This window comes from Haliotis cracherodii, unplaced genomic scaffold (assembly GCF_022045235.1).
Source record: "Haliotis cracherodii isolate W230 unplaced genomic scaffold, xgHalCrac1.p SCAF_8, whole genome shotgun sequence".
Lineage (NCBI taxonomy): Eukaryota > Metazoa > Mollusca > Gastropoda > Lepetellida > Haliotidae > Haliotis > Haliotis cracherodii.
Genome location: NW_027266341.1, coordinates 30179466 through 30206244, shown reverse-complemented (window position 1 = coordinate 30206244; position 26779 = coordinate 30179466). Strand labels below are relative to the sequence as shown.

At 40.9% G+C, this 26779-nt stretch overlaps 1 protein-coding gene across 1 annotated transcript; it reads right to left on the bottom strand.

Moving 5' to 3' along the window:
* Positions 1-537: 537 nt before the first annotated feature.
* Positions 538-24997, bottom strand: LOC139450258 (uncharacterized). Its single transcript, XM_071231936.1, has 12 exons — positions 24920-24997; positions 21499-21669; positions 19522-19604; positions 18227-18370; positions 14696-14802; positions 13138-13250; positions 11292-11404; positions 8584-8726; positions 7371-7495; positions 6483-6655; positions 5768-5881; positions 538-3861 (listed from the first exon to the last, which is right to left on the bottom strand). The coding sequence occupies exons 2-12, from the start codon at positions 21652-21654 to the stop codon at positions 3582-3584; spliced, it is 1551 nt and encodes a 516-aa protein (XP_071088037.1). The 5' UTR covers positions 21655-21669; positions 24920-24997; the 3' UTR covers positions 538-3581.
* Positions 24998-26779: the final 1782 nt, after the last annotated feature.

The following is a 26779-nucleotide window of genomic DNA, read 5'->3' as shown; positions in this document are numbered from 1 at the left end:
CATCAACCTATGGAATTGGAATACGATGACATGCAATGACAAAGTTAATGAGCTTGACCACCCAATCCTGCTAGTTGCCTCTTACAACAAGTGTGGGTTGGTGAAGACCAATTCAAACCTGGATTTTCACAGGGAGCTGGTTTCTCTGACTGGCCATCAGTCCCAATGGTGAAGGAGGAGCATGTCAGTACCACAGTAGCAGTGAGTGAGTGAGTGAGTGAGTATGGTTTTATGCCACTTTTAGCAATATTCCAGCAATATCACGGCGGGGACACCACAAATGGGCTTCACACATTGTACCCATGTCGGGAATCAAACCCGGGTCTTCGGCGTGACAAGCGAACGCTTTAACCACTAGGCTACCCGACCGCCCCAGCCACATTAGCAGCAGCCAATGCTGACTTCTTTAGCTGACATAACTATGGTATGTGGCGACACTTGTCATAGAAACGTTATGTACAGAAAGAACTATAAGAGTTTTTGAATATGTAATTGTTTTATTGACATGGACAAGAAAGAAAATTTAAGAACACAACCCTAAATGTTCTTCCAAAATATGACTACAAAAGTATGAACAGGTTTAACTTGTGTAGAATGTTACAGAAACGTCACTAACACAACAAATACTACATATATAATCTGTTAAATGGGTCACAATGATGTCCTTAAATATTGTACCAAACTGTACAACCCATTCTGTACACTTAATTTGTATGTAAACATATCATCATCATCATCATCATCATCATCATCATCATCATCATCATCATTTTCATGCCGATGATTGATGCCCCTTCCAATTGATCAGTGTACATAATACACACTCGTGTGTTATATGCACCCTAATTATGGGCAATAAACTTCTAGAAAAATATATCTGTCTTATATAAACATTTCAGGCTGTCAGCATAAACCATGAAATTTCTCCACTCTGTTTTATTTCACCAATATAATATTCTAATAAGAGCCCCTTATTTCTAATTTTGAGAGCGCCCTGGGCGCTTATTACGTCTAACACGGTAATAACATTGTGTATAATAAAACATAACATATTTCCATGAGAATTTTAACAATTTTTTTTAATTAAAACCTAATTTTTACAGCAGTGCATGAACAAAAAGTGTTTGGAATTTCAAACAAGCATGTGGTTTATCTACATCCAAGATAGTGCATCAAGTGTGTGTGATTGTGTGCATGTTTCTAGGTGTGTGTGTATGTGTGCGTGCGTGTGAGTCTGTGGTATGTGTGCATGCATGCACAAGCTTAAAAAAAGTTACTTTTGTTCATGAAATGATGCGTCGGCACACCCGTAAACCAAGTATTAAAAAAACAAAAAATATTTATGTACACATCCTACATTTGTTCTCACATCCATAAACTTTACTGATGTGCCCAGGCTTGGGTTATAGTTCATTTTATCGTTGAAGAGGAGGTTCAGACGAGTTTGTGAACCTCTGGTGACTTTCAGTGATCCATTCATATTTACGCCCAATGGAATCTGCAGATTCCGTAGATAATCTTGGGCAGTGACGTTTAATATTTATCTTCATGAAATAATTTTTGTTCTATGTCAAGAATATTGTATAAGTTTCTGTCCATTTTTTTCACCATAATTGTAAAGTTCATTAAATAGACTTAATCTAGTTTATTACTGATATTTATTCTCATGGATCAACAACCTGGCTTGATGACTGGCTCAAGCTCAGCACCAGATCTAAGTACATGTAGATATTTCTCTGATGACGAGATGCTCATCACTGCATCTAAGAAGGTATTTCCCTGATGAAGAGATGCTCACCACTGGATCTAAGTAGATATTTCTCTGATGATGAGATGCTCATCACTGGATCTAAGTAGATATTTCCCTGATGACGAGATGCTCATCACTGGATCTAAGTAGATATTTCTCTGATGACGAGATGCTCATCACTGGATCTTAGTAGATATTTCCCTGATGACGAGATGAGCAAGTGACTGCTGGGTTATGTATGTGACCATGAGGCTGTCCCACAACACGTGACACCAGCACAGAGAGGGTCCTCCGTACCTCATGCTTGTCAGAAGCCAGGGATGTATCCAGGATTCTAAACTCACAGCCCTAGGCAGGCAATTTGGGACATAACCTAATTGTCGTAATAAGCGTCCAGGGCGCTCTCAAAATTAGAAATAGGGGGCTCTTATTAGAATATTATTTTGGTGGAAAAAACATATTTGAAAGATAAATTTCGTGTTTTATGCTGACTTGTGTACATTGATCAATCAGAAGGGGTGCTAATTGGGTTTGTTCACTGGCCAATATATTGGCAAATATCGCCGTGGACGCTTATTAGAGCGGGGCGCTTATTACGTCGAATAAGGTAAGACTTATTTTGCTCAAATTGGTCGGAGAAATACAAGTCACCTGCACAAAGCCCTAAAGTCCTCACCAAATAACATGAAATGGGAAATTTGTAATTCCAATTTGGGAATATTTACTGGAATTTGCTGCTGCCTTGGGCCGAATATCATCCTCTGAGCAGACCTAGATAAATCACTGCAACTAAAATGTGGATTGGGTGGTTACAGTGAGGGGGTCGGCTAAAACCCTGACAGTGTGTATCACTGCTTACATTATCTACCTCTGGTTCTCTGCTATTAATATGATTACCTACAGGCATTTGTGTACACAGTTGTAACAATGTGAGGTGTTACACAACATTAAGTCACCTGGAAACAATAAGGGTTTGTTGAATAAATACATACACATAGCTAAACTTTCTCAGAAGCTAATTCATAACCCATTTTGCTAACTCAAATGAATAAAAAACAGAATAAAAAACAAAACACAAAAATAAAACTATTTTAGAAAGAGTTACCCATGAGCTTCTAGGATAATGACAATCGGCTTTTCCAACAAAACCAAATGTGTATCAGATTAATGGTCTGCAACAAAATGGGTTACATCCCTTTGTTCAAGGTTGTTGATATTAGACTTGCTTACTTCAAGAATTGGCAAACAATAGGTTCTAGGTAATAAGAACTGTGTATTAATCATCTCACTCAGTTTTATATATGTTTTTCCCTGTGACAAGAAGGCACTCAGTATTGTATATGACTGATGACTAATATATGTTATGTTGTCTAAAATAATTCTTTTCAACACTTCAACAGTTAAATACCCCTGTCTACAAGGTGTAGAACACATCCACTGTTTAATAAGTTCAAGGACCTTGTAGAACACTTCAACACCTCTGGCTTCAAGGACCTTGTAGAACACTTCAACCCCTCTGGCTTCAAGGACCTTGTAGAACACTTCAACACCTCTGCTTTCAAGGACCTTGTAGAACACTTCAACACCTCTGCTTTCAAGGACCTTGTAGAACACTTCAACACCTCTGCCTTCAAGGACCTTGTAGAATACTTCAACACCTCTGCCTTCAAGAACCTTGTAGAACACTTCAACGCCTCTGCCTTCAAGGACCTTGTAGAACACTTCAACACCTCTGCCTTCAAGGACCTTGTAGAACACTTCAACGCCTCTGCCTTCAAGGACCTTGTAGAACACTTCAACCCCTCTGCCTTCAAGGACCTTGTAGAACACTTCAATAGTTCAACACCTTTGCCTTCAATTTAAGTGCGGGCTCTGGTCTCATTGTGATTCTTTGTCGTTTCTTGTAAATCTGGTCTGGGTTTGAGAGTTTAAAGTCAAACTCTTGGAACAGAATTGCCAAAATAACTTTCATCTCCATGAGGGCAAACTTGTACCCAATGCACATTCTGGGCCCGGCCACAAATGGCAGCCAGGCGTATGAATGGAGCTTACTGTCGTCCATGAAACGTTCCGGTTTGAACTCTTCTGCATCTGTCCAGTAGGCTGGGTTTCTGGGAAATGTAAATATTTATTTAATTTAAATTGATTATAAGCTGATAAGCTATTTCCAATGTATTTAGAAACATTTCTAAAACATGACTAATCATTTTAGGTATCTCCCACACCAGTCTTGTATTGCAACCTCACAGACCCTGAAGTATCCCTCACTTTGGAGGTATTACAACCTCACCGACCCTAAAGTATCCCTCACTTCAGAGGTATTACAACCTCACAGACCCTAAAGAATCCCTCACTTCGCAGGTATTACAACCTCACAGACCCTAAAGAATCCCCCACTTCAGAGGTATTACAACCTCACAGACCCTAAAGAATCCCTCACTTCGCAGGTAGTACAATCTCACAGACCCTAAAGAATCCCTCACTTCAGAGGTATTACAACCTCACCGACCCTAAAGTATCCCTCACTTCAGAGGTATTACAACCTCACAGACCCTAAAGAATCCCTCACTTCGCAGGTATTACAACCTCACAGACCCTAAAGAATCCCCCACTTCAGAGGTATTACAACCTCACAGACCCTAAAGAATCCCTCACTTTGTAGGTAGTACAATCTCACAGACCCTAAAGAATCCCTAAATTCGCAGGTATTACAACCTCACAGACTCTAAAGAATCCCCCACTTCAGAGGTATTACAACCTCACAGACCCTAAAGAATCCCCCACTTCAGAGGTATTACAACCTCACAGACCCTAAAGAATCCCCCACTTCAGAGGTATTACAACCTCACAGACCCTAAAGAATCCCTCACTTTGGAGGTAGTACAACCTCACAGACCCTAAAGAATCCCCCACTTCAGAGGTATTACAACCTCACAGACCCTAAAGAATCCCTCACTTCGCAGGTATTACAACCTCACCGACCCTGAAGAATCCCTCACTTCAGAGGTATTACAACCTCACCGACCCTAAAGAATCCCTTACTTTGCAGGTATTACAACCTCACCGACCCTAAAGAATCCCTCACTTTGGAGGTAGTACAACCTCACAGACCCTAAAGAATCCCTCACTTCAGAGGTATTACAACCTCACAGACCCTAAAGAATCCCTCACTTCGGGGGTATGACAACCTCACAGACCCTAAAGAATCCCTCACTACAGAGGTATTAAAACCTCACCGACCCTAAAATATCCCTCACTTCGGAGGTAGTACAATCTCACAGACCCTAAAGTATCCCTCACTTCAGAGGTATTAAAACCTCACAGACCCTAAAGAATCCCTCACTACGGAGGTATTAAAACCTCACCGACCCTAAAATATCCCTCACTTCGGAGGTAGTACAACCTCACAGACCCTGAAGTATCCCTCACTTCAGAGGTATTACAACCTCAGAGACCCTAAAGAATCCCTCACTTTGGAGGTATTACAACCTCACCGACCCTAAAGAATCCCTCACTTCAGAGGTAGTACAACCTCACAGACCCTAAAGAATCCCTCACTTCGGAGGTAGTACAACCTCACAGACCCTAAAGTATCCCTCACTTTGGAGGTAGTACAACCTCACAGACCCTAAAGAATCCCTCACTTCGGAGGTAGTACAACCTCACAGACCCTAAAGCATCCCTCACTTTGGAGGTAGTACAACCTCACAGACCCTAAAGAATCCCTCACTTCGGAGGTAGTACAACCTCACAGACCCTAAAGAATCCCTCACTTCAGAGGTATTACAATCTCACAGACCCTAAAGTATTAGTCTCACCAAAGTGGTAAATGTCTGAGACCTGCATCACTTCGTGTTTTCCTCCAACATTAAGCTGAAATGGCATGATACAACTGGAAATACTGTTACACAAAACTCTCTCACAGACCCGACAGACCCTTAAGTAACCCTTGACTCACCTGAAGTCTGCCTTTACTTCCCTCGTACATGACATTACTGATCCTGAAGAACAGCCTACCTTTGTAAGGCTCCCACATGGATGTTGATGATGGTGCCAGCGGGGATGGAGTAGCCGTTGATGACGTCATCATGAACAGCGGTCCGGAATGTCATCGGAGCAGCTGGGTATAGCCTGACATGGAAACAGATGAGTGAGTGAGTGAGTGAGTGAGTGAGTGAGTGAGTGAGTGAGGCGTGGGATTGGATGCGTCATTGGTTTTTTGGGTGAGTGAGAGTGAGTAAGTGAGTGAGTGAGGGTGGGATTGGATGCGTCATTGGTTGTTTGGGTGAGTGAGAGTGAGTAAGTGAGTGAGTGAGGGTGGGATTGGATGCGTCATTGGTTGTTTGGGTGAGTGAGAGTGAGTGAGTAAGTGAGTGAGTGAGGGTGGGATTGGATGCGTCATTGGTTGTTTGGGTGAGTGAGAGTGAGTAAGTGAGTGAGTGAGGGTGGGATTGGGTGTGTCATTGGTTGTTTGGGTGAGTGAGGGAGGGAGGGAGGGATGGATGTAGGGAGTCTTTGTCCTTGTTTATCCTCTCAATGCTGAGAGTCAGGCAGGGTAACAAGTACCATCTTTAAGATCTTTTGGCATGACACATCTGGGGATTGAACCACCGACCTTCTGTTCTTTGCGCAGACACTGTATCCACTCTTACAAGCATGGGCTACTAGGAGTTCCCTCTGCACAGGAATCACCATGGGGATAGAGAGAGTATCAATAATCATGCACACTGACCGCAATGTTTCCTTGATCACACATGCCAAATATGGCATCTTCTCCAGATGCTCCACTGTGATTGGTTGACCTCTTGGGGGCAAGGTTGCAGTGACCTCATCACGAAGGCGTTTCTGAATCTCGGGGAATTCAGACAGTTTCAGGAGGCACCACGTCATTGAAGTTGCTGTTGTCTGGTGAAAAAAGACAAGAAATATGTAAATTTCTAACTGTGGAAATCTGTGAATATGTGACTTGATTGTCATTCATTGATAAGTTTCTCGTGTATCGGTTCAAAGCACCTATGTCAGTGTCAAAACCTTATGGTTTTAGAGTGTTCAAGAAATGTTCTTTGATCTCATCTAGTTTGCATCATCATCGCCTTGATAATTCACAGATACGGCAGAGACTCTTTTGTGTTTTGTGGTGCACAATACGTATGATAAGTAAGCAGGCAGCCCGATGATGTCCCTCATGACAGTTGTGTTATGTATTAATGCTCCACTGCAATCACTGGATAAAATAGACAAATTATGCATTGATTCCACGCTAAAATGATGCAATTTTAGGGTGTGTAAGGAGTAGGTTACTGCACTGATGGACCTGTGAAGATCCGGGGTAGAATAGGTCTTCAGCAACCCATGCTTGCCGTAAAAGGCGACTAACAGGATCGGGTGGTCAGGCTCGCTGACTTGGTTGATGCATGTCATCGGTCCCACTTGCGTGGATCGATGCTCATGATGTCAATCACTGGATTGTCTGGTCCAGACTCGATTATTTACAGACCGCCGTCATATAGCTGGAATATTGCTGAGTGCAGCGTAAAACAAACAAACAAACAAACTGACAGACAATTGTGTAGTAACCTCTACAGTGTACAGTACAGTGACCTCTCACTGAAGGTCTCACCTCATGACCAGCCAACATGAAGGTCATCACATGATCTCTCAGCTGTTGCCGTGACAACCCTTCCCCAGACTCGGTGTCCCGTGCCAGCAGCAGCATGCTAAGTAGGTCCGAAAGTTTACTCTCATCTGTAACGATCAAACTGTTTGGTTCAAGTTTGGTTCCATATGCCGCTTGGGGCGGTGAGGTAGCCTAGTGGTCAAAGCGTTTATTCATCACGCCAAAGACCCGGGTTCAATTTTACCATGGACCTTCTGATCTAAGGTTGGATGCCTTGTCCACAGAAACAGATAATGATGTCATCTGTTTGATTGAAGACCCAGGGTAGAATAGGTCTTCAGCAACCTATGCTTGCTGTAAAAGGCAACTATGCTTGTCGAAAGAGGCGACAATCGGGATTGGGTGGTCAGGCTTGCTGACTCGTATAGTATCTCAATGATGGGATTGTCTGGTCAGGATTATTTACAGACTGCCGTCATGTAGCTGGAATATTGCTGAGTGACGTGTTAAACAACAAACAAACTAACACACATCTGTTTGATGACTCCATGACCTGCTACATGGTGCTCACAAAGCAGAGGATCATAGTCGGGGCCAATCGTAATGGGATTGAATCATATTCTTGTGGTACATTTTGCTACCCTCCCTATAACAAATAGCTCTTTAGATGAATGAGCCACCCATGGTAAACAATTAAAAAACAAACAACAACCCTACCACTACCACCCTGAATCAATAGTTTACAAGCATTGAATGTGAACAATCACAGAGCTACAGATAAGCAGCATATTTGGGTAACATTCCCCCCCAATTTTTATATTCAAAACACAATTATTTTCAATTAAATTGCGTACAGAAACGCATGCATTAAGTGAAAAACAGGAAAAATACACGACGCGTAAATACCCAATCAAGCTTTTCCAGCATGCGTATAAAGGAGCTAATTTACTTTCCGAGTCAAGCCTATATATTTAGAACAGTTATATACATATAAAACATTTTTTCTTTTTTTTTAATCTTAAAATGTTCACTAATTTTGGGAGAAACCCAATAGAGTGATGAATAGATGAGTGAAAAAATATTGGTTACCCAATGAAAACTGTAATAACCCAATTACAATAAAAAAACCTGGAGTAAAAAGTACTAAAAATTCAATCGCTCAAAAAAGTATCTGGAGCTCTGCAAGCACTTGCTTCCTACTCTCTACCATCATCACCTGTGCACTCCTTCAAGACCTCCTGCTTGTTGCTGATGACATCCTGGATCATCTGGTTCGTCAATGTCAAGTTCTTTGTAAAGTTGCTGTTCTCCTCCGTTGGTAGGTGGGACTGCAGCCATGGCGATAAAACCCTCAGGATGCTGAAGATGAAAGATCTAAATGTAACATTTATCTTCAGGCATATTTTGCCATCCACATCGTGATCAATAATAGAAGATCATTCTTAGTAAAAGAGGGCCGGTGGGGTAGTCTAGTGGTTAAAGCGTTCGCTTGTCACACCTAAGACCTGGGTTTGATTCCCATCATGAGTACAACGTGTGAAGCCCATTTCTGGTGTTCCCCGCAGTGATATTGCTGGAATATTGCTAAAAGGGCGTAAAACCATACTCACTCATTCTTATTAAAAGAATCATGCTCGGCTCTCTTTGTGCTGCAACGCCTTTGTGATTAATTAGATATGACTTGTTATCTGTTTGTATTGAGAGTATCACATGGAACTCGACCGAAAACATGTTGAAAAAAAGTCACTAGGCTCTGAAGCCTAAATGTTTCGAATAAAATACAACAGATGAAGGGAAAACTTTACAACCAACGTCTCCCTTGGTTCAAGTGATCGCAAATTCTGAATAGTCACATTACTGGAAAGTCACTAAATCGAGATAGCATGGCCAGTCACACTCACTGGGAGTGTAAAAATAATGGATTGTCACAAATCACTGAGTCACCAATCTTAGCAAGATGTAAGCAAAAAATTATGGATAGTCAGATATTCATGGAAAGTCACAGATCACAGATCTTCATAAATCATACATATATAAAACTATAGACAACACAGGTGGTCTGCTTGAGTTGACTGCTATGTGCAGATCATATGTCCTGCACTAGGCGAGGTGTAATGAGGTTTAATTCTTGCACTTACATAATGATGAATATACACGACCATCCACTCTCCAAGCAAACACTCTATCCACTACCCCACAGAGACAGTCAGGGTATTGAACAACAGACCTTCCACTCTCCAGGCAAACGCTCTATCCACTACCCCACAGAGACAGTCAGGGTATTGAACCACAGACCTTCCACTCTCCAGGCAAACACTCTATCCACTACTCCACAGAGACAGTCAGGGGATCGAACCACTGACCTTCCACTCTCCAGGCAAACACTCTATCCACTACTCCACAGAGACAGTCAGGGGATCGAACCACAGACCTTCCACTCTCCAGCCAAATGCTCTATTCACTACTCCACAGAGACAGTCAGGGGATCGAACCACTGACCTTCCACTCTCCAGGCAAACACTCTATCCACTACCCCACAGAGACAGTCAGGGTATTGAACAACAGACCTTCCACTCTCCAGGCAAACACTCTATCCACTACTCCACAGAGACAGTCAGGGTATTGAACCACAGACCTTCCACTCTCCAGGCAAACACTCTATCCACTACTCCACAGAGACAGTCAGGGTATTGAACCACAGACCTTCCACTCTCCAGGCAAACGCTCTATCCACTACCCCACAGAGACAGTCAGGGTATTGAACCACAGACCTTCCACTCTCCAGGCAAACGCTCTATCCACTACCCCACAGAGACAGTCAGGGTATTGAACCACAGACCTTCCACTCTCCAGGCAAACACTCTATCCACTACTCCACAGAGACAGTCAGGGGATCGAACCACTGACCTTCCACTCTCCAGCCAAACACTCTATCCACTACTCCACAGAGACAGTCAGGGTATTGAACCACAGACCTTCCACTCTCCAGGCAAACGCTCTATCCACTACTCCACAGAGACAGTCAGGGGATCGAACCACTGACCTTCCACTCTCCAGGCAAACACTCTATCCACTACCCCACAGAGACAGTCAGGGTATTGAACCACTGACCTTCCACTCTCCAGGCAAACACTCTATCCACTACCCCACAGAGACAGTCAGGGTATCAAACCACTGACCTTCCACTCTCCAGGCAAACACTCTATCCACTACCCCACAGAGACAGTCAGGGTATCAAACCACTGACCTTCCACTCTCCAGGCAAACACTCTATCCACTACCCCACAGAGACAGTCAGGGTATCGAACCACTGACCTTCCACTCTCCAGCCAAATGCTCTATCCACTACTCCACAGAGGCAGTCAGGGTATTGAACCACTGACCTTCCACTCTCCAGCCAAATGCTCTATCCACTACTCCACAGAGACAGTCAGGGTATCGAACCACTGACCTTCCACTCTCCAGCCAAATGCTCTATCCACTACTCCACAGAGGCAGTCAGGGTATCGAACCACTGACCTTCCACTCTCCAGCCAAATGCTCTATCCACTACTCCACAGAGGCAGTCATGGGATGGAACCACTGACCTTCCACTCTCCAGGCAAACGCTCTATCCACTAGCCCAAAGAGGCAGTCAGGGGATCGAACCCACTGACCTTCCGCTCTCCAGGCAAAAGCTCTATCCACTACTCCACAGAGGCAGTCAGGGTATCGAACCACTGACCTTCCACTCTCCAGGCAAAAGCTCTATCCACTACTCCACAGAGACAGTCAGGGGATCGAACCACTGACCTTCCACTTTCCAGCCAAATGCTCTATCCACTACTTCACAGAGGCAGTCAGATTATCGAACCACTGACCTTCCACTCTCTAGGCAAACGCTCTATCCACTACCCCACAGAGGCAGTCCTGACCTACACTGACCTTGGTTTGAAGCCGTACAACAGGTCTGTGAAGGCACGGGATCCTTTCTGCTCTGGTTTGTACAGGGCTTCAGTGTTGTACCCAAACCCACAGTCTGAGATGATATCCATTGTCTGTCAACAACAAGTTTAAAGTACAAAGCCTTTCCATTAACACATTGTTTACCTTATATGTCCATCTGTCATGCAATAGTCAGCAGCCATCACATGTACTGCTGAGAATATGTGGATCTTGGAGCTGAGTGTATCTGACCTTGTTGTTGAATGTATGTGGATCTTGGCGTTGAATATATGTGGATCTTGGAGCTAAATATATGTGGATCTTGGAGCTAAATATATGTGGATCTTGGCGTTGAATGTATGTGGATCTTGGCGTTGAATGTATGTGGATCTTGGCGTTGAATGTATGTGGATCTTGGCGTTGAATGTATGTGGATCTTGGTGCTGAGTGTATCTGGATCTTGAGGTTGAGTGTATGTGGACCTTGGCATTGAATGTATGTGGATCTTGGCGTTGAATGTATGTGGATCTTGGCGTTGAATGTATGTGGATCTTGGCGTTGAATGTATGTGGATCTTGGCTTTGAATGTATGTGGATCTTGGAGCTGAGTGTATGTGGATCTTGGCGTTGAATGTATGTGGATCTTGGAGCTAAATATATGTCGATCTTGTCGTTGAATGTATTTGGATCTTGGCATTGAATGTATGTGGATCTTGGCGTTGAATGTATGTGGATCTTGGCGTTGAATGTATGTGGATCTTGGCATTGAATGTATGTGGATCTTGGCGTTGAATGTATGTGGATCTTGGCGTTGAATGTATGTGGATCTTGGCATTGAATGTATGTGGATCTTGGCATTGAATGTATGTGGATCTTGGTGCTGAGTGTATCTGGATCTTGAGGCTGAGTGTATGTGGACCTTGGCGTTGAATGTATGTGGATCTTGGCGTTGAATGTATGTGGATCTTGGCGTTGAATGTATGTGGATCTTGGCTTTGAATGTATGTGGATCTTGGAGCTGAGTGTATGTGGATCTTGGCGTTGAATGTATGTGGATCTTGGAGCTAAATATATGTCGATCTTGTCGTTGAATGTATGTGGATCTTGGCATTGAATGTATGTGGATCTTGGCGTTGAATGTATGTGGATCTTGGCGTTGAATGTATGTGGATCTTGGCATTGAATGTATGTGGATCTTGGCGTTGAATGTATGTGGATCTTGGAGCTAAATGTTTGTGGATCTTGGCGTTGAATGTATGTGGATCTTGTTGCTGAATGTATGTGGATCTTGGTGCTGAGTGTATCTGGATCTTGAGGCTGAGTGTATGTGGACCTTGGCGTTGAATGTATGTGGATCTTGGCGTTGAATGTATGTGGATCTTGTTGCTGAATGTATGTGGATCTTGGTGCTGAGTGTATCTGGATCTTGAGGCTGAGTGTATGTGGACCTTGGCGTTGAATGTATGTGGATCTCTGAGCTGAGTGTATGTGGATCTTGGCGTTGAATGCATGTGGATCTTGGCATTTAATGTATGTGGTTCTTGGAGCTGAGTGTATCTGGATCATGGTGCTGAATGTATCTGGATCTTGGCATTGAATGTATGTGGATCTTGTAGCTAAATGTATGTGGATCTTGGCTCCAATATCTAAATACTTCTGTTCTACAGAATGGTGCTTCAATAGTCAGCTTCTATTATTCTACTGAAGTGTGCTTCAATATTTAGTTTCTACTCTCATATTGAACTTTGGTTCAATGTTAAACATCTGCTATTCTACATTCTACTTAACTCTGCTTTAACAGCTAGGTTCTACTCTTCTGAAGTGTGCTCCAGTGTCCAGGACTTACCATTCTACTCATGTCATCCCCAATGTCCAGATCTGCATCTTCATTTTCCTTCAGACTCTGAACCCAAAAGTCCACAAGTTCCTCTCCATGTTTCTGTATGGCTGGAATCATGTCTGAAACAGCATCAATATTTTCTTCAAACCATCATACGACGACAGGATTTTAAATGTGTTCATAGACAATATATCCAATGTTTCCTTCCAAACATTTGACACATTTGTCTTTTTAAAGTTACCAGACATATTTCAAACTGGGCTCTCAGAGAAACCATCTGAGCACAACTCCTCCACCAGCTACAGGGGAAGTGGGATAGCATCGTGGTTAAACCCTTAGCTTTTCCATCTTCCTGAGGCAAGGGAGTTAACTGACTGTAAAAGTCCAGTTTCCACCCTTGCCGAACTAGCTTGGAATTATGGAGTTATATTTTGGTTGGACGAGTCTATGCATAATCCAAACCAAAATCGGATTACAAAATCAAATGCCATGTAGATTTAGTTCAATTACATGATTTTATAAAGCATGTATACTGCAAACTCGGCATCAACAGATATTTTCCAAATATGTTCATGTTTATAACCAAGGTGCTCACGTCATTTGATGCACTTCGTGAAGGAAGACCCATTTCTTGACAATATAGATCTTGATTAACAATCACATCATCTTGAATGGGCGCCGCCATTTTGTTTGTATATGAAAAGAATCTGATTGGTCAACAGGAGGGCAATAGAAGGTGCATAACTCGAAGTAGCCACTGGTGGCGCTATGATCGATCCCAGAAATTCCAGCCTAGTTCGGCAAGGGTGGAAATTGGGCTTTTTTAGTCCCTTTCCACCCTTGCCTCAAGAAGATGTACCTTATCACAAGAAAACTCAGGCTCAGTTCCACACAACGGTACATCATCCAGTGATCTCACTGGACCACATCTTGACAAGTCGAGCACAAACACAGCTGGAATACTGCTGAGTGCTGCATAAGGCCATACTCACTCACTCATTCACCAGATGACGTCGTCTGTGTCTACAGCCACCATGCCTCACGTTTAACTACTGAGGGGATCAGCTACACATGGACCCATCTGATTTAGTCACTGCAGCCTTTGGCAGTGATCAATGATAGGGTTACCATGACAATTTGAAAGTGATTAAAAAAACACATCCTCATGATATAGCTGGAATCTTACAATGAACTCTGCTTTTAGCAGAGATTTCTTTTGATTATGAAAGGGTTTGGTTAAGCCAGGGTTATATCAAAGAATATTAACTTGATTCCTGTTACATATATGACCAACAAAATGTATGCACTTCTCAGAATAAAATGAGAAAATAAACCATCTTTTGTAAAATATTGTCCCTTGGAGAGCTTAGATAAATCTCTGAAACCACTGACTTGCCATTGCTGGCTAAATTAATTCAGCCCATGGTGATCTCGCAGACACATTGCAGATTAGAGCATAAAAATCTCATCTGCCCCACTCAGCCTGAGGGCTGCCAGCCTCGCTGCGATGTGCCTGGAATCGTTGCGAGGTAATCACGTTTGACTCAGCAACTCTCGTACTCACTTTTTAGAAATGAACTCTTGAATGCTCCGAGACAGAGTTTTCTCTGAGTTAGGTGCTGTTGTCCATTCAAGCTGATCAAGCCATCGCCTGTGACTCTTGTGAACAGCCTGTAAGAAACAATGTGGAATCAGTGGAATGTTAACTGTGACACTTGACAGTGGAATGTTAACTGTGACACTTGACAGTGGAATGTTAACTGTGACACTTGACAGTAGAATGTTAACTGTGACACTTGACAGTGGAATGTTAACTGTGACACTTGACAGTGGAATGTTAACTGTGACACTTGACAGTGGAATGTTAACTGTGACACTTGACAGTGGAATGTTAACTGTGACGCTTGACAAAGGAATGATAACTGTAACACTTGGCAGTGGAATGTTAACTGTGACACCTGACAGTGGAATGTTAACTGTGACACTTGACAGTGGAATGTTAACTGTGACACTTGACAGTGGAATGTTAACTGTGACACTTGACAGTAGAATGTTAACTGTGACACTTTACAGTGGAATGTTAACTGGGGACACTTGACAGTGGAATGTTAACTGTGACACTTGACAGTAGAATGTTAACTGTGACACTTGACAGTGGAATGTTAACTGTGACACTTGACAGTGGAATGTTAACTGTGACACTCGACAGTGGAATTTTAACTGTGACACTTGACAAAGGAATGATAACTGTGACACTTGACAGTGAAATCTTAACTGTGACACTTGGCAGTGGAATGTTAATTGTAACACTCGACAGAGGAATGTTAACTGTGATACTTCACAGTGGAATGTTAACTGTGACACTTCACAGTGGAATGTTAACTGTGACACTTGACAGTGGAATGTTAACTGTGACACTTGACAGTGGAATGTTAACTGTGACACTTGACAGTAGAATGTTAACTGTGACACTTGACAGTGGAATGTTAACTGGGGACACTTGACAGTGGAATGTTAACTGTGACACTTGACAGTGAAATCTTAACTGTAACACTTGACAGTGGAATGTTAACTGTGACACTTGACAGTGGAATGTTAACTGTGACACTCGACAGTGAAATCTTAACTGTGACACTTGACAGTGGAATGTTAACTGTGACACTCGACAGTGGAATGTTAACTGTGACACTTGACAGTGGAATGTTAACTGTGACACTCGACAGTGGAATGTTAACTGTGACACTTGACAGTGGAATGTTAACTGTGACACTCGACAGTGAAATCTTAACTGTGACACTTGACAGTGGAATGTTAACTGTGACACTTGACAGTGGAATGTTAACTGTAACACTTGACAGTGGAATGTTAACTGTGACACTTGACAGTAGAATGTTAACTGTGACACTTGACAGTGGAATGTTAACTGTGACACTCGACAGTGGAATGTTAACTGTGACACTTTACAGTGGAATGTTAACTGTGACACTTGACAGTAGAATGTTAACTGTGACACTTTACAGTAGAATGTTAACTGTGACACTCGACAGTGAAATCTTAACTGTGACACTTGACAGTGGAATGTTAACTGTGACACTTGACAGTGGAATGTTAACTGTTACACTTGACAGTGGAACGTTAACTGTGACACTCGACAGTGGAATTTTAACTGTGACACTTGACAAAGGAATGATAACTGTGACACTTGGCAGTGGAATGTTAACTGTGACACTCGACAGTGGAATGTTAACTGTGACACTTCACAGTGGAATGTTAACTGTGACACTTCACAGTGGAATGTTAACTGTGACACTTCACAGTGGAATGTTAACTGTGACACTTCACAGTGGAATGTTAACTGTGACACCTGACAGTGGAATGTTAACTGGGGACACTTGACAGTGGAATGTTAACTGTAACACTCGACAGTGGAATGTTAACTGTGACACTTCACAGTGGAATGTTAACTGTGACACTTGACAGTGGAATGTTAACTGTGACACTCGACAGTGGAATGTTAACTGTGACACTCGACAGTGAAATCTTAACTGTGACACTTGACAGTGGAACGTTAACTGTGACACTTGACAGTGGAATGTTAACTGTGACACCTGACAGTGGAATGTTAACTAAAATGTTAACTAATGTACCTAAAATTATTGTTTTATCTGGAATGATATATTTTAATATCATGTTATTTCACTTGCAGCTTTTACTATACATATTAAGTATGGAACAAATTGTCCAGTCACTGTTGGGACTTCCCATGTATTTTGATAACGATAATGTTATCTTGACATACAAGAGTCAAATTATGGCATTTATGATATGTATTCATTCTCTGGTAACTAAAGTGCATTTCAAGGCCTCAATAGCCGTAAATAGCTGTGCGATCTACCAATCACTTCACACACGATTTTGCCAAAATTTATGTAAACAACATTGAATTAAATTTTGAATAAAATTAATAAAATATATGACAAACATAAGTCCAGATATAGAATGATCATGGTTTTATAAGCAGATGGTATATTATGGGCTTAAATTGCATACTTCAGTGTGGATATGTTGTCTGGTATTTGAGGTGTTACGTTATCAGCTGATAATGTTTCTTGAGATGGAGCAAAACATCGTGTCAGTGTAAAACTTGAGTTGATTAAAAATGTAAGTTTTGGGAGGCATGCGTTACCGCATGCTGTAACCCTGTTGCAGCTATATTGAAGGCTGCAATAGCGAGGGAACACTGTACATAAGATTTGCGTTCTGTATAGTGGTGTGTCGATAAACAGGCTCACGTGTATCGTGTATCGTGTATTGTATCGTGGGTCAAATATCGCGATGCATCTGAATATCGGTGTTACAAATCACTCTTGCAAGAAACTATCAACATTGTTAGTGAACTTCACCAGAAATAATCTACACTGTTTGTGAATGGCACCAGAAACCATCTACATTGTTTGTGAATGGCACCAGAAACCATCTAGACTGTTTGTGAATGGCACCAGAAACCATCTACATTGTTTGTGAATGGCACCAGAAACCATCTAGACTGTTTGTGAATGGCACCAGAAACCATCTACACTGTTTGTGAATGGCACCAGAAACCATCTACACTGTTTGTGAATGGCACCAGAAACCATCTACACTGTTTGTGAATGGCACCAGAAACCATCTACACTGTTTGTGAATGGCACCAGAAACCATCTACACTGTTTGTGAATGGCACCAGAAACCATCTACACTGTTTGTGAATGGCACCAGAAACCATCTACACTGTTTGTGAATGGCACCAGAAACCATCTACACTGTTTGTGAATGGCACCAGAAACCATCTACACTGTTTGTGAATGGCACCAGAAACCATCTACACTGTTTGTGAATGGCACCAGAAACCATCTACACTGTTTGTGAATGGCACCAGAAACTATCTACACTGTCAGCCCAACTGCACTGCAGACAAAGTGAACTGAAGGCAATAAGGAATGCATCTGATCCTGGTCAGATCAATGTCTATTATTTGTTATTAGATTCACCACTAAAAAATCGGACAAAAAAGTAACTTCTTCATTGAAAACTAATGGTATCAGGACACACTAACTTGAAAAGGAACGTTGGCTTCACATAGTTCTTGCTGTGTGTGACCATGATGTGCTTCATGGCATCAGCGTCGGCCACCATCAGTCTCTGGGCCCCCAGAATATGGTGGTACCGGATCACACTTGTCTTCATCTCCTTCACCCACCTTTATACAAAAAAATATTACGCCTTCATTTATATAAACATATTTACTGATAAATGTCATAAAAGCAAACGACTTAGACTGACATCTAGCAGTGATAGAAACTAACTGTTTTAGTCTACTAGTCCTTATAATGATAACATATAGCAAAACCCTTAATAATGGCAAATTTCTACTAGTCCTTATGATACCTTAACTATTGGGCAGCTTGGCAAGGACTATGGGACTAGTGCCAATTTCTAACGCTGTCTAGTCTCTGAAATGAAAATATCTTACAGAAAAAACAGTTGTTAAATTATCTTAATAAAAATACAATAAAAAGGAGCCTAGAGACTATCTAGTAATCTAGACTTGCCAAACATTATAGACTGGCATGGGCTGTATTTGATATATTTGTATCAGGGTCTGTATGACAGACTACAAACGACTCTTGAACTCAGGAAGGGAACTACAGATGATATTTCTGAGGTTCTTATTGCTAAATCCGCTCAGTATCCATTGCCTACCTCAGTAACCATGGCTAACCAGTAGCATGAATTCCTTATCTCTGCTAGGATCAGAAAATCATAGGTTCCAATCCCCAAACCATTCTTCCAATCTTATCATGATCCTTGGTCTTTGATTACCATACCCATGATAGTGGCAGCCTTTACAGTTCATGTTGGTCCTCTAGCCCATGACTACTAAATGGTGGTGAGGACAAGATAAAATCCAGTGATGGTAGTCCTCGTTGACTAGAAGCACTTGGGACTACATCCAAACAAAGTAAACATGTTCAACCAGGACTAGCTACAAACTCTGAGGACTAGTAAAATAAGGGTTCTATTTATCATCTGGACTTGTCTACTTGAAATGAATTTCTAGGGCTGTAGTGGTTTCAGCCTAGTGTTCCTGACCTAATCTGACCCATCACGATATACCAGCAACTAAATAGTGTTCAAAATGACATAAACCCCAACCCACAATACTTGTGACCATCGTGAGTGAGTTAGTTTCATGCCGTTTTTAGCATCTCTCAACAGTGTCATGGAAGGGACACCAGATATTGTGGGGAATTGAACCAGCACCATTGGCGTCACGAGCGAACGCTTCAAGCACTAGGCTACTCTACCACCCCTTTGGGCATTGACGACTGACATATGAATGTTACTTACTTGATATAGGGATCAATGCTTTCACCGGCAAATATCTCCCGCATATTCCCTAGGAAAATACTAGTGACTGGTCGTGCTGGTATCTGGAAGTAATAGGTGTTGGTCACGTAACATGGAACCTTAACAAAATGGAGAACTTTTGACCCATTTTTATACACTTATCGTTTGTTTGTTTTGTTGTTTAACGCCGCACTCAGCAATATTCCAGCTATATGACGGCGGTCTGTAAATAATAGAGTCTGGACCAGACAATCCAGTGATTGACATCATGAGCATCGATCCATGCAATTGGGATCGATGACATGCATCAACCAAGTCAGTGAGCCTGACCACCCGATTCCGTTAGTCGCCTCTTACGACAAGCATAGTCGCCTTTTAGGTATACATTTATCAGTGGTCGATACCTTAAATCTTTAACCAGCTGAAAGTTTAGAACACTCCTTAACCTTCTGCTTGAGGTACATATACTCAGTGACCTTGACCTTCAATGTCATCCATTCTTATATCCTTCAAATATGGGATATATTGGAGGCATATCAGATATACTTATAGGGCATGGTTGAGAGAATCAATTGGGGTGGTGAAGGAGCTCAAATCCAAGCAAACACATGCTGTATTTAATCTTCTATAATACGCACTCGTGTAAAATACGCACCCCTAATTATGGGCAAATAATTTTTTTATTTGAAGTTTACACGATATACGGCTTTTCCATTGGACGAGAGGTCGGTCACATGACCGCGAAATTGACGTTCATAAAACAAGAGCGTACATTATCACAATGTTCCTGCTGGTTTTTTAAACTGCCAGTCCTGATGGACTGGCAACTCTAAAAATTACCCTTCCCGCTAATTTTTGTCAGTTCCAAAAAATAAAAAAACGCATGAAAATTACTATGTTTTAGTTTCAACATCATGTTCAATTCATCTCTGAAGTAACTTAGATCTACACGTCATTCACGCAAACTTTAGTCACTATTTTCTCTTTTGTTTTGAGTATTTAGAGACTTAAGTCGCTACAAGTATAAATTTAACCACGAAGCAAAGCAAAATGTTATTTCCTTGCATGAAAACACTGAAAATCTGGACTTATGTTAATCTATTTTATCAATTCAAGATTTCATTCTATATTTTATATATTCCTTTCAGCGAAATTGTATGTGAAGTTATCAGAAGATCACACAAATCACCGTTATTTACAGCAACCACGGTCATATTATCGCTATTGGTGCCTCACTGCCTTGAAACAAACTTTAGTGGCTAGAGAATGGAAACATATATCATAAATGCCAGACCGGCATATCTGGCAATTGCAATCAGCTGTACGAAAGTGCTACGTTTATGGTTATTTTTTTTATATTTTAAATATACATGTATATAGTAAAATACTACTAAAATAACATGATATTGGAATATTCCTGATAAAATAATAGTTTCAGATACAATTCTTTCTATCATTGTATCAAAATTCATTAAAGTTATATTATTGGATAATTATTATCTGAATCACCAGTAGATTCAGAGAAACGTGTGTTGAGCTGATTGGTACTTCCGTCTCAGTTTACGAGAAAATACACATGGTAATCCTAATCTCTGCATATAAAACAATGCCTATCAGAACAGGAAAAACAATTTAATCGGTAAATCACCATGACTTGTGTTTTTTATCTTAAATTATAAATTTGCATTGACCAAGTTTAATTTGCTGAAGGGATACGATGTAATTGTTTTCTGTGGAAGACAAACACATTTTTACTGCAGATGTAGAGATTGTGTATGCGCTGATGATGTGCTTCATTCAGATTCGCTTTAAAGACGGGGTATATGAATTAGCATCGATTTTAAAGGCTTGTACTGAGGGCCGCCTTATATTTTGGGTCACTTTCCTAGCATCCCTGTGTTTTTCTACTTAAACCATGGGTCCTTTGACAGTACATTAACTAACAGAAAGATAACAAAACATCAGTCCAACACTTACGTTTCGGAGTGGCGTTAGGTATGGCGTCAGGATGACCTTGTAGAACCCATACGACAGTCCCAATATGGCTCCATACACCAGAACCGAGCTCCACGTCACTGCCTGGGTGAGAGAGGAGTACACTCCCATCACACTGCTGGTGACCACTTCCGCCATATCTCTGTATCAATACTGAAACACAGGGCACACATGGATAGTAAAAAAAAAATCTTGTCAGGCCATTACAAAGTAAAATATATTATTTTTAAATAAGTATAAGTATATTCCTATGTACATCACTGCATGTTTTAGGTTATTTAGAATGCACTGGGACACAGGTGGCCCAGTCGTCTAAGGCCCCTCGATTCGCTGTGCAGAGTTGCATCCCTTGGGCTTGCCAGAAAGCTATGATTGTGGGTTTGAATCCCCGTTCGCCCTGATTATGTTTCTAGGTTTGTCAGCACCATACCCGTGCTCGTGGGTTTCATCAAAGTGGTAAACGTCTGACACCTGCATCACTTCGGGCTTTCCTCCCACATTAAGCCGACACGCCGCGATATAACTGGAATACTGTTAAAAGCGGCGTTAAACCCAACTCACTCACTCACACCATGCAGCTTCATGTCAAAACAAGGCACACTTGTACTAATGGTAACATGCCCTAAGGTATGTAAATATAACTTAATGTTTTTATAATATATGTTATATGATCTGCAATGATTTAGTTATAACAAAAAATATTTTCAACAAATGAAATTCTACTAAGACAAACATGCTTTAAATTTGCTAAAACAGAAATTAAAAAGGCAATTAAGTACTAATACTGCATCATCTAATGTTATTTTATATTTCTTAATGTCACAATTAGACCATAACAATATTTACATATCTAAACATTAGCGATGGAGTATTGGAGGTTTATAGTGTATCACAATATTTTGCGATGCAATATCATTAAAGAAATCACTGTTTGACATCACCCAATATGGAGCATGAAAAAATGATACTGTGATACGTATAGTGGAAAGAATGAACCTCAGTTTACCGATATACTAATAATACAGCACACCCTTACTAAACATGCTAAAGTTAATTCTGAAATATATCAGTTGATGGATACATAGTGAGTATGTGTGTCTATAAGCATGTACAACATGGTTCTTTAATTATATTTTTCACAAGAACCAAATGACTGGACTCATTATTGTCAATGCTCAACCTTGTACCAATTTGACCAAATAATTGAAACCTGTTGAAATGGTCAGAGACTAATGTACATTATATTCATGTTTATCATTATGGCATTTGTTGTATATGTTTTGTTAAAAAAATATGATAATATCACATATTGCAGATCAGACTGACTGATACTGTTACTGACTGTAACAGTGAACAAATCCTGTAATGAAATCATAAAAAAACAACTTTTAAAATGGACTTCCTACTTTCAGAAAATGGGCCTGATGTGAATATTGCATGTACAAGGTATCCGCTGAACTCACCTCGACTCTGACATCATGGTTACAGTTCATGATCAGGACTATCATAAGTAGTAGTATTGTTAGTGGTTATCTGCTTGATCACAAATTTGAGTTTGGTTTGTCTCTGGTCAGTTTTGGGATGACACCTACATTCATCTATCATCACATTTCCGTACTTTCAGGAAACTCAAATGCACTTCGATCCATTCATCCTGGTGCTGTTGTGTAGTCATATGGAGATTTTATATTACACCCCTGTCAGTCTGCTGCAACACAAGTAGTCATGAATGATCTGATCACAACTGTCAACACTCACTCCTTTCTGAAATCTGTCATTCTGCTGGTCTTGGAATGGTCAAGAATGAAATAAACTACTGCTGTGCGCTCAAATGCACTTAAGTGTGATATGACGACAGCTAATTAATTATCTCTTTCAGCATTAAATCAATTTTGTGTCATCTCCCTGTTACATTCAACCCCTGGTCATCTATATACACAGTTGGAAATTAATTAGAAAACGTACAACTTTATGGATAACAACTTCTGGTTTATTGCATATAGCATGGTTTTGATGTAGATTCTTACACTGTTATCAAGCTGAAATGACTACAACCAAATGATGAGAGGTATATATACATGATGAAGTATATGTAGTACTGCATGCTATTGATCACTATAGAAGCACATGGTATTGTTTACATTACAGCAGTGCCACGCCCACTGAGTGTGAACTATGTCATGTGTGATGTCATCAGTGTATGTGGATGATGCTATCCTCAGTAAATGATGGAACCAACATTACAGGCGTTTGTTGTCATTTGCTCCTGCACCAAATATATATGACACATGGAATGTTGTGAAAAGCAGCAGATTAACATGACCAGAGCTCCAGATAAGCTTTTGGTGTAGTGGGTATTTTACCCATGCATTTTAAAATCATTGGGTATCAGTAATTCTATCTGGGTATTCAAATTTCTGTTACCCACTAGTTTTTACACATGTGGGTATTTAAGTTAAATATTTAAAAACACTATTCATCTAGTCCCTGCAAACTGGTATCGTGTGGGTTCGAGAGCTTTATAGGACTCAAAAATACCACAAAACTTCAACAAGAAAGTGTGATGACAAATGATCACGATGTAACTATCATCGTGGAGTTTGGCAAGGTTGACGGAATGCCCGTCTATAATTTCAAAATAAGTTGCTGATTTGCTAATGGAATACGCAGGGTTACTTCACAATATTTTGATGATACGCACAAGTTTTATTTTTGTAGCGTATCTGTAATGTTCGTTGCGTATTTGATACGCTTGGATTTTATTTAACTGCATATTTCTGCATTTCTGATGCGTATTCTATGCAGATACGCAGCTTATCTGGAGCTCTGACAACAACAGGTAATGGATAACAAGAAGCATACAGTAAGAATAACAAATGACAAAAGTGGGGGTTGGAGCACCTGCTTATAAACACTATAATGATTTTACTTATATTCAAAAGTCCAAGACACACAAGATTTATTGGCGTTCCAGAGTTCCTAAAAATAAAAACCATCCACAGCTGTGGCAGACAAGGAGGGTGGTGGGGCTTGACTGCATTGTTCACTTTTATTCAGTTTTGTCTCTGTTCGAGCCCAGGTGTGTACTGCATGTTATTGATGCACTGTTTAAATTTCACTGAATTGTCAAAAAAGATGTTATAACAACATGCTTAATGAACCATGTTAATCACTGTAACTGACTAATTAATAATGTTCGACAAAGTGTAAATAACAAGCTTAAATTGTAAGTTAATCCAATCCACCCCTTACCGGTTCACGTCAGCGGTTCACTGCCTAAAGATTTTAACAGGATCTAACATGTGTCGAACCCGAAGAATCGTCTTCAAATGCGACAAAACAGCTAGATGACATTATGCTAGTCTGTAAACAAATAACACTCAAATGTCAACTACATACTTACGTTATGTTGCAAAATGTCTTTGACGATGATAATCTTAATTTGCCTAGTCATAAACGAAACTTCAACCTCTTTATACATAAACAAAGTAGAGTTACCTCCCTTGAAAGCTTCGGCCTCAAGCTCCTACACAGCGCGTGACACCTTCGTTACACTCAGTGTAGAGAGCTCCACGAACGGGCTATCGCTGTGAGGAGCATACTTCGGCTGGTTCCGTATCAGTCCGTGTTATCCATTCATCACCACTCGCGCCTTTCCGTAGCCTGATATTCGGCTTGCAACTCGTGTTATTCCGGGACAAGCCGAATAGCGATTACGGAAAGAGGCAAGTGGTGGAATGTCATGCGTTACTGGTCGCGTCTTTCCGTAACCTACAAAAGCAATTCGTGTCACGGAAAGGGGCGAGTGGTTACGAAATACTAAAAGAGGGCATTCGACCTATCCTGGATTGTGACGAGTCGGTCAGGAATGCAGATGGTGCCCCCTTTCTCATATCACCTATAAGTTTGTGTGTAATAACATTCGTGTGTAATAACTTTCGGATATTTGGACATGTGCATTTAGCGATTCAGTTGAAGCCACATATATATGACGTCAGTGTTTCATTGTCAAGAAAACTACGATGTGACGTCATTCATTGTTAATGACGTCAGATATTGATTACATTACGTCATCTGACCAATAGGTTGGCCTCAGTGTCCTTTTTTTTTTTAAATTTTCTCTTTCAAACTGTCAACGAGTAATATACATCATAACGTATTCAAAACTCGTAATTACGGATTATGTGTCCCCCGTGAATGAATGTTGTAAGTCACTCACCAAAAGCTCGGTATAACCCCATTCAAACCAAACCAAACCAACCCAAAAATGTGCTTGCGAGTACTTGCCTTGCTGCTTGCGATATTAAAGTGTGGAGGACGCCACCTGGAAGTAAGGGGCAGTACCTCTACTAGCTTGGCTGCACACGTACATAAGATACTTTCGGCGGAAGGGAAGTAACTCTTCCTTACTGTTAAAACAGTTTTATCCAAATAAAACAACACACCACAAGCTCGGGATATCCCAATGGCAATTCTTTCACCCAGGGCGGATAATTCGTAATTCCTCTAATCATTGAAGCCCATTTCTGGTGTTCCCCGCCGAAATATTGCAGGAATATTGCTAAAAGCGGCTTAGAACCACGTCTCACTCACTGTAACGATCCAGCGACAGTTAATGCGTTCCAGAACCGCAGAGATCCGGGGTAGAATAGGTCTTCAGCAACCCATGATTGCCGTAAGAGGCGACGTAAAGGGATCGGGTGGTCAGACTCGCTGACTTGGTTGATGCATGTTCAGTTCAGTTTATTCTCAGAAAATCTTACTAACGGTGGTACATGAGAAACATTATAATATAAATTCATAATATAATAAAAATATCAGTATCAAGATGACAGGAGAATTGTGCAAATACATATAGTGATCCAAAGTTGCAATGAAATATAGAAATAAATAAATAAACAAGAATCTCAGACACGTTTTTGAACAGCTTCAACATATCTAAATATGGTATTAATGAATTAGGACAAGTTTTTCATATCTTTTACTTTAATGCTGGATAAACTTCTTTTTTTAATTTATACACATTATAGGCCATTCAGAGAGATCTTTAGGTATGTACATAGACCGCCACTGGAGAAGAGCTTCACATCTAAACAGTTTATGAAACTCGTCACCAACCGCGGGAGATATACATTGATTACACAAACGTTCCACTTCAGGGATATCAGACCAGCGTCCAGTTTCAATTGGAAAGTTCTGGTTTGTGGTTCTAAATTGTAAGATTGGTTGATAAACCCTTTTAGGCAGATAGAGATATTTTTCA